This window comes from Trematomus bernacchii, unplaced genomic scaffold, assembly GCF_902827165.1.
Source record: "Trematomus bernacchii unplaced genomic scaffold, fTreBer1.1, whole genome shotgun sequence".
Taxonomy (NCBI): domain Eukaryota; kingdom Metazoa; phylum Chordata; class Actinopteri; order Perciformes; family Nototheniidae; genus Trematomus; species Trematomus bernacchii.
Window position 1 is genome coordinate 7,673,844 of NW_022987910.1, and position 13,134 is coordinate 7,686,977.

At 39.7% G+C, this 13,134-nt stretch overlaps 1 protein-coding gene across 1 annotated transcript; it reads left to right on the plus strand.

The window, feature by feature from the left end:
• Positions 1–3,297: 3,297 nt before the first annotated feature.
• On the plus strand, positions 3,298–12,120 carry LOC117470590 (extracellular calcium-sensing receptor-like). Its single transcript, XM_034115407.1, has 8 exons — positions 3,298–3,419; positions 3,877–4,171; positions 4,259–4,548; positions 4,793–5,088; positions 7,527–7,732; positions 7,853–8,074; positions 11,017–11,140; positions 11,219–12,120. The coding sequence occupies exons 1-8, from the start codon at positions 3,313–3,315 to the stop codon at positions 12,118–12,120; spliced, it is 2,442 nt and encodes an 813-aa protein (XP_033971298.1). The 5' UTR covers positions 3,298–3,312.
• The last annotated feature ends 1,014 nt before the right edge of the window (positions 12,121–13,134 follow it).

The following is a 13,134-nucleotide window of genomic DNA, read 5'->3' on the forward strand; positions in this document are numbered from 1 at the left end:
AGGAGCATAACATGCAGCAGAGCGGGGCTCGGACACAGCTGGTACGGGAGATGAGGAAGGGGACGGGGAGTGGAACATATGCGGCTGAGATTGGGGAGAGAGGGACATAGGGCGCTTGGCATTGCTCAGGTACTGCTGGGCCTTCCATTAGTGAACTGAGCTGCTCGGAGGTGACAGTGGCAGTGTGACTTTTTAACTGACCGACATTAGCAGTCCTGCCGTTAGCTCTTATCTCCCTCTGATAATCATCAACCCTCAGCTGTACATCACGCGAAGTCCATTCGTGGATTGGTTTGCACTTTAAAACACAGGCAAGTTCTGGATCAGGGCAGTACTTAACCAACATGAGAGCCACCTCATTGTTCATGTCCTCTGTCTGCTTTCCTTGTCTGCGCAGGCCCTCAATGGCTAGGTCAGCGGCTCTGTTCACTCTTATCCAGTAATCTACTGGAATCTCTCTGTGCTTAGGCATTGTGGCATACAAGTCTGCAAGGGGAAGGCATGAGGAAACATCACTGAAATACTGAAGAAGAATGTCATATATCAGTTCTGGTCTATTCTTTACATCATGCGCTGCATTACTGCACAGGGCAATCTTCACAATGTCTCTGGCCTTGCCCGTCAGATGACTAATTATTTCCTCCGACTGTTCCTGCACCGGAACACCTTGTTTTCTGATGTAGATCTTAATAACATCAATCCAGTCGTGGACCGAGAGTTTGTCAGTACTGTCACCTTTGAATTTCTGTAACTCTCTGTCAGGTTTAACATGTACTGTCACATGTGGTATGTCATGTCTAGTAGTCTCACATTGTGTATTGTTATTCACAGAAGCAGCATTACAATCAGTATTCATGTTTACAACACCAGCTGACATCAGCTTTGCCACAATAGATTCACAGATTTGTGCTCCTAACTGTCCTACCATGTCTGTTAGATGGTGAATGGCTTCTAAATCACTACCAGGGGTGGAAGTATATGGACCCTCCCTCACAGACACTCTAGCGGGGGTATAACCAGGGCTCTGACCCAACCCAGTATCAGCATAACCATCCGGTTTAGCTGTTGAAAGTCCCACTTCCCTACTGTTAGCAAGGTTACTAAGCCAAGCACCTCTTCCTTTTGGCAAAATAGGACTTGAAAAAGAATTGTCCATGTTCACTGTCGAGATTGTTGATCATAAAATATACTAGCGTTGTGTTTAACTTTTAAATAAAATGAATGAAGCATACATGGAAAGACACTGAGTAATACACTAAGGACAGGCAATGTAAAACATGAACCCTACAACCACATTCCTTCACAAACTAACCACACAGTAAACTTGAATGAAGATCAGGGTAGCTGCACAGCATCCGCGGCGATGAGCATCAAGCTGATCTGACGATCAAAAACAGAAGACAGGAAATTCAGAAAAAGTGTTGCCATGGTAACAAACAAAATGGCGTGATCGCATCTAAATCGTGCCAAAACTATGGTGATAATATCACTTAAAGTGCTATTTCCTACGGTCAAAACTTAACAAAAACATATTAATGTTGTACCCACAGTGTTACTAAACAATATATAATCACTGTCATTAACTTAAATAGCACATTTAACATACACAATTATATACATTGCAACACAGTTTCTAGCGCAACTCACCCACATAACTGTTCACGTCACTGTGAGGGGAGGGCGGAAGTTACATACCGGAAGTAGAAAATGATGTGCACGGGAAAGTGTTCCCACTAGAAACATTACTCAAAAATATTAAAAGGAAACATCTCATAAAAATAAAATTCACAACCTATTGTAAATCGTGATTTATAAACTAATAATTATTTATACCCATTTTTAACTCCGTTACACATGTTGCCGCTCGCATAAAGTTAGCTGATATTAACCAGCTAGATTTCACTGTTTCTCGTTTTATTTTTTTCTCATGCTGCGCCTCCCCTGAAGCTCTCTGGCGCCCCCCAAGGGAGGCGCGCCTCACACTTTGAAAACCGCTGACCTACAGTATGCAATTGTTTTTCGTTGTGATTGATTAAACCAAATATTTATGGGCCTTTATGGGGTCAGTATGTACAATACAATTTGTCCTTGCTGGAGGTCCTGCAAGGCTGCTTATTTGTTCCTTATTTAGCCTGGTTTTTCCAGTTGTTTTTAATGTTCCCAAAAGTGTGATAGGAAGTAAAGAACTATATTAAGAGTGAGGTGTGTCGAATTAAGAAGAGACTGTAGCAGGGAAACAAAGGAGTTTGGGAATAGATCAAGTGAGAGGTGTTGCATCTATCTTACCTCGGTGTGTGAAACTGGCGGACAGTGAGCTTTTGGCCCTGCAGTCGGGAGGGGATGTTGTGATTGGAGGGCTGTTCCCTCTGCATTTTGTGGCTCCTAAGCCGCAGAACAGCAAACTCCAGCTCACACCTAGTGGGTAAGTGTGAGGATACTGATGATATCTTATACAGGCCCCTGTTGATGCTTTTGGTTACAAATCAGACTCTAAAAACAATTATTTTTCCTTGTTTAGGCCTGTTTTAGGTAAGACAACCTCTGTTAAAGGGGCAACTTATGAAAACTATAAAGGTGCTGCTGAAAAGCCTTCACTGATTCAGAGGATCTGCACAGCACAACAAGCAGCATTGTTCTGAAACCACTCAGCAATAGTCACAAGAATCTCAGCCAAGATTTTTGCTTTAAAAACAAAACAAAACCATAAAGCTTAAAAAGATGGGGAACAATGAGCAAAACAAGATTATTTCTAATCATCCACCCACCTCCTTTTCTGAAAATCATATACTGATCCCAGAAAAACATAAAACATGTACAGTATATTGGCCATTTAAAGACATGTCTGGCTTTTCAGGGGAAGTTCTGCTGTGATGGCTTTAGATTAGGGTATTTGGGCATCCATCCAAACAGCATGACTTTGTCAATGATGATTATTTGAAGAAAAGTTACATATAAAATACAGAATAAAATAAATACATCTTGTCAGCGCTGGGCATGGGCATGCTCTCTCTCTAATAGCAAAGTGACGTATGGTAGAAGGAGGGAAGCGTCTGAAAAACGTTATAAGCCAGTGAGAACACACAGTACAGTTTGCCCACTTGGCGACAGTTGATGATGGAGATGTCTCTTATTGGTCTGATACTGTCTATAGGTTTGTGTGAGCTGAAGTCAGTTCTTGTTTTGAATAGTTTTGGGGATGGTGTGAAACAAGCGGCTGGGCTTACAGGGGACAGGACTGGTGCTGTGCTTAGCACTAATGCTTCATCTGTGACATGTAAGCTACAAGGTACCACTCGTCAACCTGCATTCTCTATGGACGGTGACTATGTTATTGGGGGTGTTTTCTCCTTTCACTATTACATGCACACAGTGAAGCATAACTACACCACCATGCCCGAGCCACTAAGCTGTGCAGGGAGGTTAGTACAGGGAGATTTTGGCTAGAATGTGGGCATATACAGTATATTGATGTGTATATTGTGAATTTGTGTTGCAATGTACTGTGTTGTATGTAAAAACTCTAAAAATAATAATAATTTATAAATCTTTTAGTTTTTTACATAATGTGGATTTATTTTTTCTATTTCATAAAAGGCAAAAGTTTAACTGATGTATATATACTTAACCATTTGTTGAATGGAGAAATGTGAAACTTATGATTTATTGGACCATTGAATCCATTCAGCAAAGTTATTGTGAATATTGGATATATAATCAAGTGTTTGGGTTTTTGACAAATGAAATTCCCATAAAGCCTACAGAGATGCTATTCATTATTATCCAGACCATCTATTTGAATTTCAGTCATCTTGTAGTCTATCACGTATTATTTTAAAATCTTAAAGTTTTAACATTAACACCGATGTCTTTGTGCAGCATCAACTCCCGTGGACTGCGCTTCTCGCGTGCAATGGTCTTCGCCATCGAGCAGATTAACAACAGCACGGAGCTGCTTCCGGGCATCAAGCTTGGTTATGAGATCTATGACTCATGTTCCTCGGTGTCCGTGGCGGTGAATGTTGCATTTCAGCTTTCAGGGGGACTGGACCCGGTGTTTAACACCGGTGACAAATGCTCGCAGTCTGGTATGGTGATGGCCGTCGTTGGTGCGTCTGGGTCCACGCGTTCCATCAGTATGTCGCACATCATCGGGCCCTTCAACATACCTCAAGTAAATATTAAGAATTTATTGCAAACTGTGTTTGAGTCCATTACTTGTTTTGCCTCTGTCCCATTAAATAACTGTTGTTTTCTTTAGGTGAGCTACTTTGCCACGTGTGCATGCCTATCTGATAAGCAGCAGTACCCGAGTTTCTTCAGAACAATCCCGAGTGATCAATTCCAGGCTGACGCGCTGGCCAAGCTGGTAAAACACTTTGGCTGGACTTGGATAGGTGCTGTCCGGGCGGATTCTGACTATGGCAACAATGGCATGGCATCTTTCCTGCATGCAGCACGTAAAGAGGGGATCTGTGTGGAATACTCAGAGTCTTTCTATCGGACCAACCCACGTAGCCGGATCCAGAGAGTAGCTGACGTTATCCGCAGGTTTCTATATCACTGATTCTCCTTTAGTTCCCTGTGCTGACACTGACCTTCTGCACAGAAAAACCAAAACAAGTTCTTTAAGTGATGGAACATGTTTTTATTACTACAGGAAATGTGCCAATATATCTGTTTATCATCTCTCATGTTTTGTTTTTCTTCATATTTATGACAATATTGTTATAAAAGACAATATTAGTCTTATATTATAACTATTATTTGTATATGTCATTGAATGTCCCTCCAGGTCAACGGCTAAGGTTGTTGTGGCATTTATTTCCACTGCCGATATGAAGATTCTGCTGGAGGAGCTGTCACGCAAGCCTTCCCCACCTCGCCAGTGGATAGGTAGTGAGTCCTGGGTAACGGACCGAGACATGCTGAGGTTCAGCTTCCTTGCTGGAGCCATCGGATTTGGCATTGAAAAATCTGTCATCCCAGGTCTGAGGGACTTCCTGCTGGATCTCTCTTCCTCTAAAGTAGCTGACTCCCCATTGCTCACCATGTTCTGGGAGGAAGCATTCAACTGCAGGCTGGTAAAAAGTGAGAAAGTTGTGCCAATTTTAAACATACATGACACTCACACTCACGGTAGTGTCTTGATTGTATTCGTTTTTTTATTTTCTGTCTAAGTGTAGCTCCCTGAATTGATCAGCCTGTTAAGGACCAAACCCCAGATTTTGACTGAAAGGGAAATGATGATCTCACAATGTGATGTTCAGGTCATGTTTATTAACAATGCTGTCTAATATATTGTAAATAACATACATATACATTATTCTACATAGGCTATTATGCATTGATTACAGACTGTTTATTTGTATAGATGAAAGCTATTTATTCCTCAATGCACAATAATTTAAGGAAAGTCTCCGTTCAAAAATGATCATAAAATAAATGCTGAAAAAAAAAAATCACGCTCTAGAATATGTTTATCCAAAACATATAGTGCAGAGTTAAAATATATGTCAAAAATATATTTATATAAATTTTGGAATATATTTGTTGACAGGTTACAGTCATTGTAAAATCAAGAAGATGAACTTTAACACTAGAAACGCCAGAGGTTTTTGTATACCTAAAACCGCCACCTGGGTCAAATTGACCCGCTATTAGAATGCACTGATTTTCAAGGTAAAATGTTCTTTTATTGAACAGTGAGCTTTGATTGCACAGGGATGAAACGTATACCAATAGAATCTGTGGACTCTCAGCTTTTCATATGACAGGGCTCGACATTATAAATGGCCCGCTGGGCCGGAAGCATTATTTAGACACCCCGGCCAGCATAACGTACTTTCAACTCGCCCCACAGCTGTTTGCTGCGGAGCGCAGCGCGAGCAGTCTCCCGTGAGCGGGAGCGCACTCCTTCACTACAGACTGTCTCTATCTCTCTCTATCTCTCTATCTATAACTATCTATCAATATATCTATCCATCTATCTCTCTATCTCTCAATCTATAAGGAACCGCAGTAGACAAAAGGCGTTGCTATAGCAACACGTCATGTTTATATGAAAAGGGGTGGGGTCAATATGACCCGCTGGGCGGAAATAGGTATAAATGGCAATTTTTTGGGCGATTTCTTCAATCTGACTTCATATTGACAATTTTTAACAACATAGGGTGCTACATAACACACTTTCAGGAAAAGTCACAGACTGGGAGACTTTAATATCTTATTGAAAAAAAGTTACATACAATAAAAAACAGCTCTGGGTCAAATTGACCCGATTGGCGGTTCTAGTGTTAAAAAGGAATGTAGTAAATGTATGCTTTATGAGAAGTAATATATACACGGTATGTACATACATAATGTAGGTGAGTTAAAGAGTAAGTACAAGTATTTAAATGTAGAGGGACAGTATCCTGACTTCAAGAGTTCAGCAGTCTTATTACGTGTTGAATCAAGCTGTGTAGGCCTGTTAGTGTGTTACCGTCTACCAGACAGCAGATGGCAGAAATTGTATTTATAGTGTGATAACAGTCTCTGATTATTCTGTACTGCTGGTTATAGTGTCCATCATGCATCATTAGCCGCGTTCACACCGGAGTACTTTTCACCGTACTTTTCGCGTTTAGTTCCGTTAGTACCCCTTATGTCGCGTTCACACCAAAAAGAGCTCTTAATCTCGGGAACTTTTACCCCCATTTTTAGTGCCTGCTGAGAGATGGTACTTTCCTGGGGGAAAAAAGTGCCCCAGTTCTGATTGGCTGGGCGAATTGCAAACCACGCCCCGTACAACTCTGAAATGTTTTGTAGAGCCGCCATTTTATTATCGTGGCATTAGCATTATTAGCATTAGCATTCGCCCAGTGCACAAACGCAGAGACTAACTTATGGCAACACAAAATAAAACATGGGAGCTGTGGAGATGAGGAGGTGTCGGCGTTCTGGCGATTTACTCGGAAGGCTTCAGTAGACGCTGCTGGGACTCCCAGCAGCTTCTACTGAAGCCAGTCCCCAACTCCGGGGACTTCCGGCCGGGGACTCCGGGTGGCAGTATACGCCGTGAAGTTGTTTGCGGCCTGCCAGTAAACACAAAGCAGAAGAAGACGAAGTGACGTCGGCGGCTCATTTCCGTAATCTTCCCTCAGGGAAAAGTACTCCGGTGTGAACGCGATCTGTACATGCCCTGGGGTAATAAGTGCCGGGGCACTGAGTGCCAGCACTAAATACGGCAAAGTACTTGGTGTGAACGCGCCTATTATAACAGGACAAGTCAGTATTAAATAAAAGGAATACATATTTTGCCTTATACAATAAGTATTTGTCTGATGACTGATTTATGTAAATATGAGCTGCTAAAATAAACTAATAACGTAAAAAACAGATAGACATGTCCACAAAACAGTGATTTGAAATGTGATGTAAATCCTGCAATGCTTGTTTGGCAGGTTAAATAACACAATACACACATAACAATTAATGAATGTAATCGTCATGGCTAAAAACACCTCCCTCTGTCTCTGTGTTTTTAGGTGAAGCCACGGACAGGAGTGTGTGTGATGGAACTGAAGATATAAAGACGCTCCAGAGCTCATACACTGACACATCTCAACTTCGAGTCACTAACATGGCGTACAAGGCTGTCTATGCAATAGCGCATGCCATTCATAACGCAGTGTGTCAGAAAACTGATTCTACTACACAGTGTGATAAGTTCACTAAGCTAGAGGCCAAAGAGGTCAGTAAAAATAATGATGTTCTTTTTAAGCTTCACGTCTATGTTATCAAATGAATGCTCATTTTACTTTTAAATTATTTATTTCATCCCCTTAACTATCTTCCTTTACTTCATCCCTAGGTTCTTAATCAGTTGAAAAAAGTTAATTTTTCCCAAAATGGTTATGATGTGTCATTTGATGCTAACGGGGATCCTGTGGCCACATATGAGCTGGTAAACTGGCAAAGAAATGAGAGTGGCAGCATTGAGTTGGTGACTGTGGGGCAATACGATTCATCACTGCCGGTGGGCCAGGAGTTCCTTATCAACAGGAACCTCACCTGGGTGGAGGGTGGCACACAGGTGAGGAGCCCCAAAGCAATAGTTTAACATGCTACATCATATCATCTCAAAGGGTATGATGTCCGAACCTCGGTACCTCATTAGAATTCCAATGTTACGAATAATGAGAGAGTATTTTTAACCAGCCTGTCCTCCTACAAAAAACGACCAAATAGGTCGATTGTTCAGCAGCTTATTACGACCCATAGTCACGTTTTAAAGTGTAGCACCTCTAGTGGTCGTGTAAGAAACAACAATTTGCGGCATATGCTTCCGTTGATTGCAAACGCTCCGGAGGGTCGTTTATTCACAAATAACCCTCTCTGGGAAATCCTAAATTGTGGAATAGTTTGGCCATTAAAATGCTTTTTGATTCGATTTCTAGCGAGAAGTGTGTATTGTACTTTTAGAATCCACATCCAGTAGATGTGTAGTTTGATAGATATTACGAAGATGATTTGAGGTCTCGCCAGGAGAACGTGTACGTCTTTACGCAGCGTCCATGTAAAGTTGGCGTCAACCCTCACGGGGTGAAAACAGTATTTCAGGTCTCGAAGTTTTCATAATAAAACCGGAAGTATTCCCCTCACTGTCAAATGATTACACAATGATATCTGCACTACTCATCCACTAAAAAACATCAGTTTATCGTTGTTAATTACACAATATTGATTGGTTTAAATTGTGTACAATGCTTATGTGTTTTTAACCTTCGATTCGGAGAAACAAATAGTTTTTTCAGAGTTTAGACACTACAGAGTTTCCGAAATCACTACACTACCCAGAATCCTCAGCTATCGTTTGGGACTACAACATCCGCTTTGCTTTACAAACCTTGTGATTAATCCTCAAGCTCTGTGATTGGATGTTGGAGTGGCAGTGCGGCAAGGTTACGCCGAGCGTCAAACAGCTATTTGAAATGGAATGTAACCACGGCAGACTATCCAAAACTGGACTCAAACGGTGTATATATAATATATAATTAATAAATGGGTGAAAATAGCTTGTGTCCATAATGGGCAGCATTAATATACCCACATGACAGCTAAGGTCAGAAGAGCTTTATTTAACAGCTGGTCTTATGTCTGTGACCCCTCCTGTTGTTAATTGATAAGCCCTGAAACATGCACTTGTCAAGGTTCAGAGGCAAATTTTGCAAATATGGCAGTAGCCATCGATCATCTTAAGATAAGATAAGATAAGATAAGATATAATTTATTGATCCCAAGTTGGGAAATGTTTGTGTTACAACAGCATGTACTACTTTGTTCTACTCCACTACAATTCAGAGGTTAACCTGACATTTTTACTCCACTACATTTATTTTAGTTACTTTGCAGATTCTGATTAATGATATGAAATATATACAACCCTTAAATCAGACTTTAGTTGCACCTGAGTAAAATTCAGGGGAGGTGATTGTCAAGTGCCAAAATGAACTATGCAATATATTAGACGTTAAGTACTTTGTCAGACTTAATATTTATCTGTTGATACCCCCAAAGTTTTTTTCTTATTCAAAAGAAGACCTTAACTTAAAGTAATGTTTAATAAAGCCTTATTAGTTTGTCTGTTTTGCACATCCTCCTGTTAATATCTTTGGACGTCCTCCACTAGCTGTTTTATTGTAGAGATCACTACAGTATCTTCTTGATATTTTCTATTCTATATTTCTATCATCGACCTTCTACTTTCCCCCTATTTTGTACAGTATGTAGGCTACTCTTAATATTTAAATGTTTTCATCAAATATAACTTATTCAACAACTAAATTCAATAACGTGCTTTAACCACTAGGCGGTGCGGGTTAAAAAACCAGTGGTCTAGTTAATAAAACATAATAATATCAAACACAATATTACTATTAACTTTATTGTGACATATCGGCGGCATTTCTTCCAGTTTGTCCAAAGGTCTTCTAATCAGGGCTCTATAAATAGAGAACTACTGCAGATGTGTAATATTTAATGTAGCCAAACCATGTATTACAATGCCGTTATGTGATGACTTCCAAAGAGAAAAGCAAGCACACTCGGAATAAAGTATTATTATTTTTTTTTAAATGTTTTCGGATTTCATATCACATAAACACCATATCCTACCGTGCATTGCGGCTAAAACATCCAATCACCGAGCTTGAAGTTCGATGTTTTAGCCTATCAAAACCTCTGAAAAAATAAATGTGTCTCAGAATCGAAAGGGAAAAACCAATGGGAAAAACACAAAAGCATTGTACACAATTTAATCCAATTAATGTTGTGTAATTAACAAGGATAAACTGATGTTTTTAGTTGATGAGTACTGCAGATATGGCTTTAAAATCATTTGACAGTGGGGGGAATACGGTTTTATTATGAAAACTTCGAGACCGGAAATACTGTTCTCACCCCGTGAGTCTTGACGCTAACTTTACATGGAGGCTGCCGCATATACACGTTCTCCTGGCGAGATCTCAAATCATCTTCGTAATATCTATCAAACTATAGATCCTACACATTCACTGGACGTCGATTCTGAAAGTACAATATACACTTCTCGCTAGGAATCTAATCAAAAAGTATTTAATGACCAAACTATCCTACAATTTAGGATTTTCCAGAGAGGGTTATTTGTGAATATACAAGCCTGCGTAGCATTTGCATTCAACGGGAGCACTAGAGGTCGAAAACTTTAAAACGTGATTATAGGTCGTAATAAGCGCTTGAACAATCAACCTATTTGGTCGTAATAAGGGCTTGAACAATCGACCTATTTGGTCGTATGAGTTGGAGGACTTGTTGTTTTTAACATGACATTTACGTTTTATTGTTTAAAATACATGTTTACTTCCTTTTTTTTTTTTTTTAACTAAACAGAAATGTAAAAGACACAAAAAAAAACGTTGTGAAGAAAAAAACATGAATCTATCCTTTTATCATTTTAGCTTCAGAGCACATGTGAGTTAATTTGTATATATGTGACAGGTGCCTGTGTCAGTGTGCACTGACAGCTGTCCTTCAGGAACTCGTAAAGTGCTTCAGAAAGGAAAACCCATCTGCTGTTATGACTGTACACCGTGTCCCGAGGGAGAGATTAGCAATGCTACAGGTATTTGTTTTTCTAATGTATGTCTACAACATAAAATATAAATTCTAACTGCTTAAAGCTCTTTTCCTTTTTTTTCAGATTCCTTTGATTGTTTCCCTTGCCCCAAGGAATTCTGGCCTAATACAGAGAGAGATACATGTCTTCCCAAACCTGTAGAGTTTCTTTCCTTCAACGAGCCCCTTGGAATCATCTTGGCTGCTTTTTCAATCGGTGGTGCCTGTCTCGCCATTATAACAGCGGCTGTGTTCTATCGTCACAGGAGCTCACCAATTGTCAGGGCCAACAACTCTGAGCTGAGCTTCTTGCTGCTCTTCTCCCTGACTCTATGTTTCTTATGTTCATTAACATTCATTGGAGCACCCTCTGAGTGGTCCTGCATGCTGCGCCACACAGCGTTTGGGATTACATTCGTCCTCTGCATGTCTTGTGTTCTTGGAAAAACTATAGTAGTTCTGACGGCCTTCAAAGCTACACTACCAGGTAGTAATTTGATGAAATGGTTTGGGCCTTCACAGCAAAGATTGACTGTAGTGTCTTTCACGTTTATTCAAGTTTTGATATGTACTATTTGGTTAGTTCTTAGTCCCCCCTTTCCAATGAAAAACCTCACGACATACAAGGAGAGAATCATCCTGGAGTGCGCATTAGGATCAGCTTTGGGGTTCTGGGCTGTACTTGGGTATATAGGCTTACTGGCTGTCTTTTGCTTTGTGTTAGCTGTCCTAGCTCGGAAACTACCTAATAACTTTAATGAAGCCAAGCTTATCACATTCAGCATGTTGATATTCTGTGCAGTCTGGATCACATTTATCCCAGCATATGTCAGCTCTCCTGGGAAATTTACTGTAGCTGTGGAGATATTTGCCATTCTGGCCTCCAGTTTTGGACTAATTACGTGTATATTCGCTCCAAAATGTTTTATTATTTTATTTAAGCCAGAGAAAAACACCAAGAAACATTTAATGAGCAGGGGTTTGTAAAAAATGTAGATGGCTTTATAAAGCCTATACTGTGCACATTCAAATATGCTTTCCTTGTTGATTTAAATATTCATATTGGAGTTTCTTTTATGCTCAATATTTTACTAATTGTAATGTAATTTTGTGAATTTACTAATAATACCCTATTTTACAATACATGTTGATCAGTTACTGAAAATATAAAATAAAGTGAATAAATAAAGTCAACATTCAGACCGTGTGTGGTACTTGATAAACATTTCCAAAAAAATATTAAATACTGCTGGCTGAATTGCTATAACATTATTGCCAAAGAGGAAAATACTACATCCCATAGTCCAAAAATCCTTCAACAAGTTCATAATTTCTTTTTGAATATTCTTATTGTTATATTTGAAATATAACCATTTTCAAAGATTGCATCTTTTGGGACACAGCACACTAACTGAAACACATACAATGCTCAGCTGTGAATCAGCCATAAGCATACGCACCATTATAACATGCACATTAGCTTTACAATATGATGTAGCTACCAGTAAGTGTTGGGTCTGGGTTTGTTTGGTCTAAAATACATCTGATGTTTCAGAATCATCTGAGTCTTAAAAGGCAACAATTACAAATAAAATGCAATTGTTCAAATGGAATTTCATTAAGTACATTTTGTATCATCCTTTAATGTATATTCTCAAAAGTAACCTGGAATTGTTCCAGTCTTAGTAATAGACACTTAAAAACCTTTCAATACTATTGTTTGAAATTAATTTAATAATTAATCACATTATTACTAGTCAATCTCCAAACACATTTCACACAAGCTGTCCGTAGTCTTTGTGGAGGAAACTTCTGTGTAGCAATGCATGGAGTCACCGACTCAGGAAGGAGACACGGTGAGAGTTGGAGCTTTGATGTCAAACACTGATGGGTTTATTCAGAGTATTCGGCCGGAGGATTCACATCACAAATCAAAGAGTCAGAGGTTCTGACCACACGGTAGAGTTGCCACGTCAATTCTGAAGAACCTCTCTCTATGCT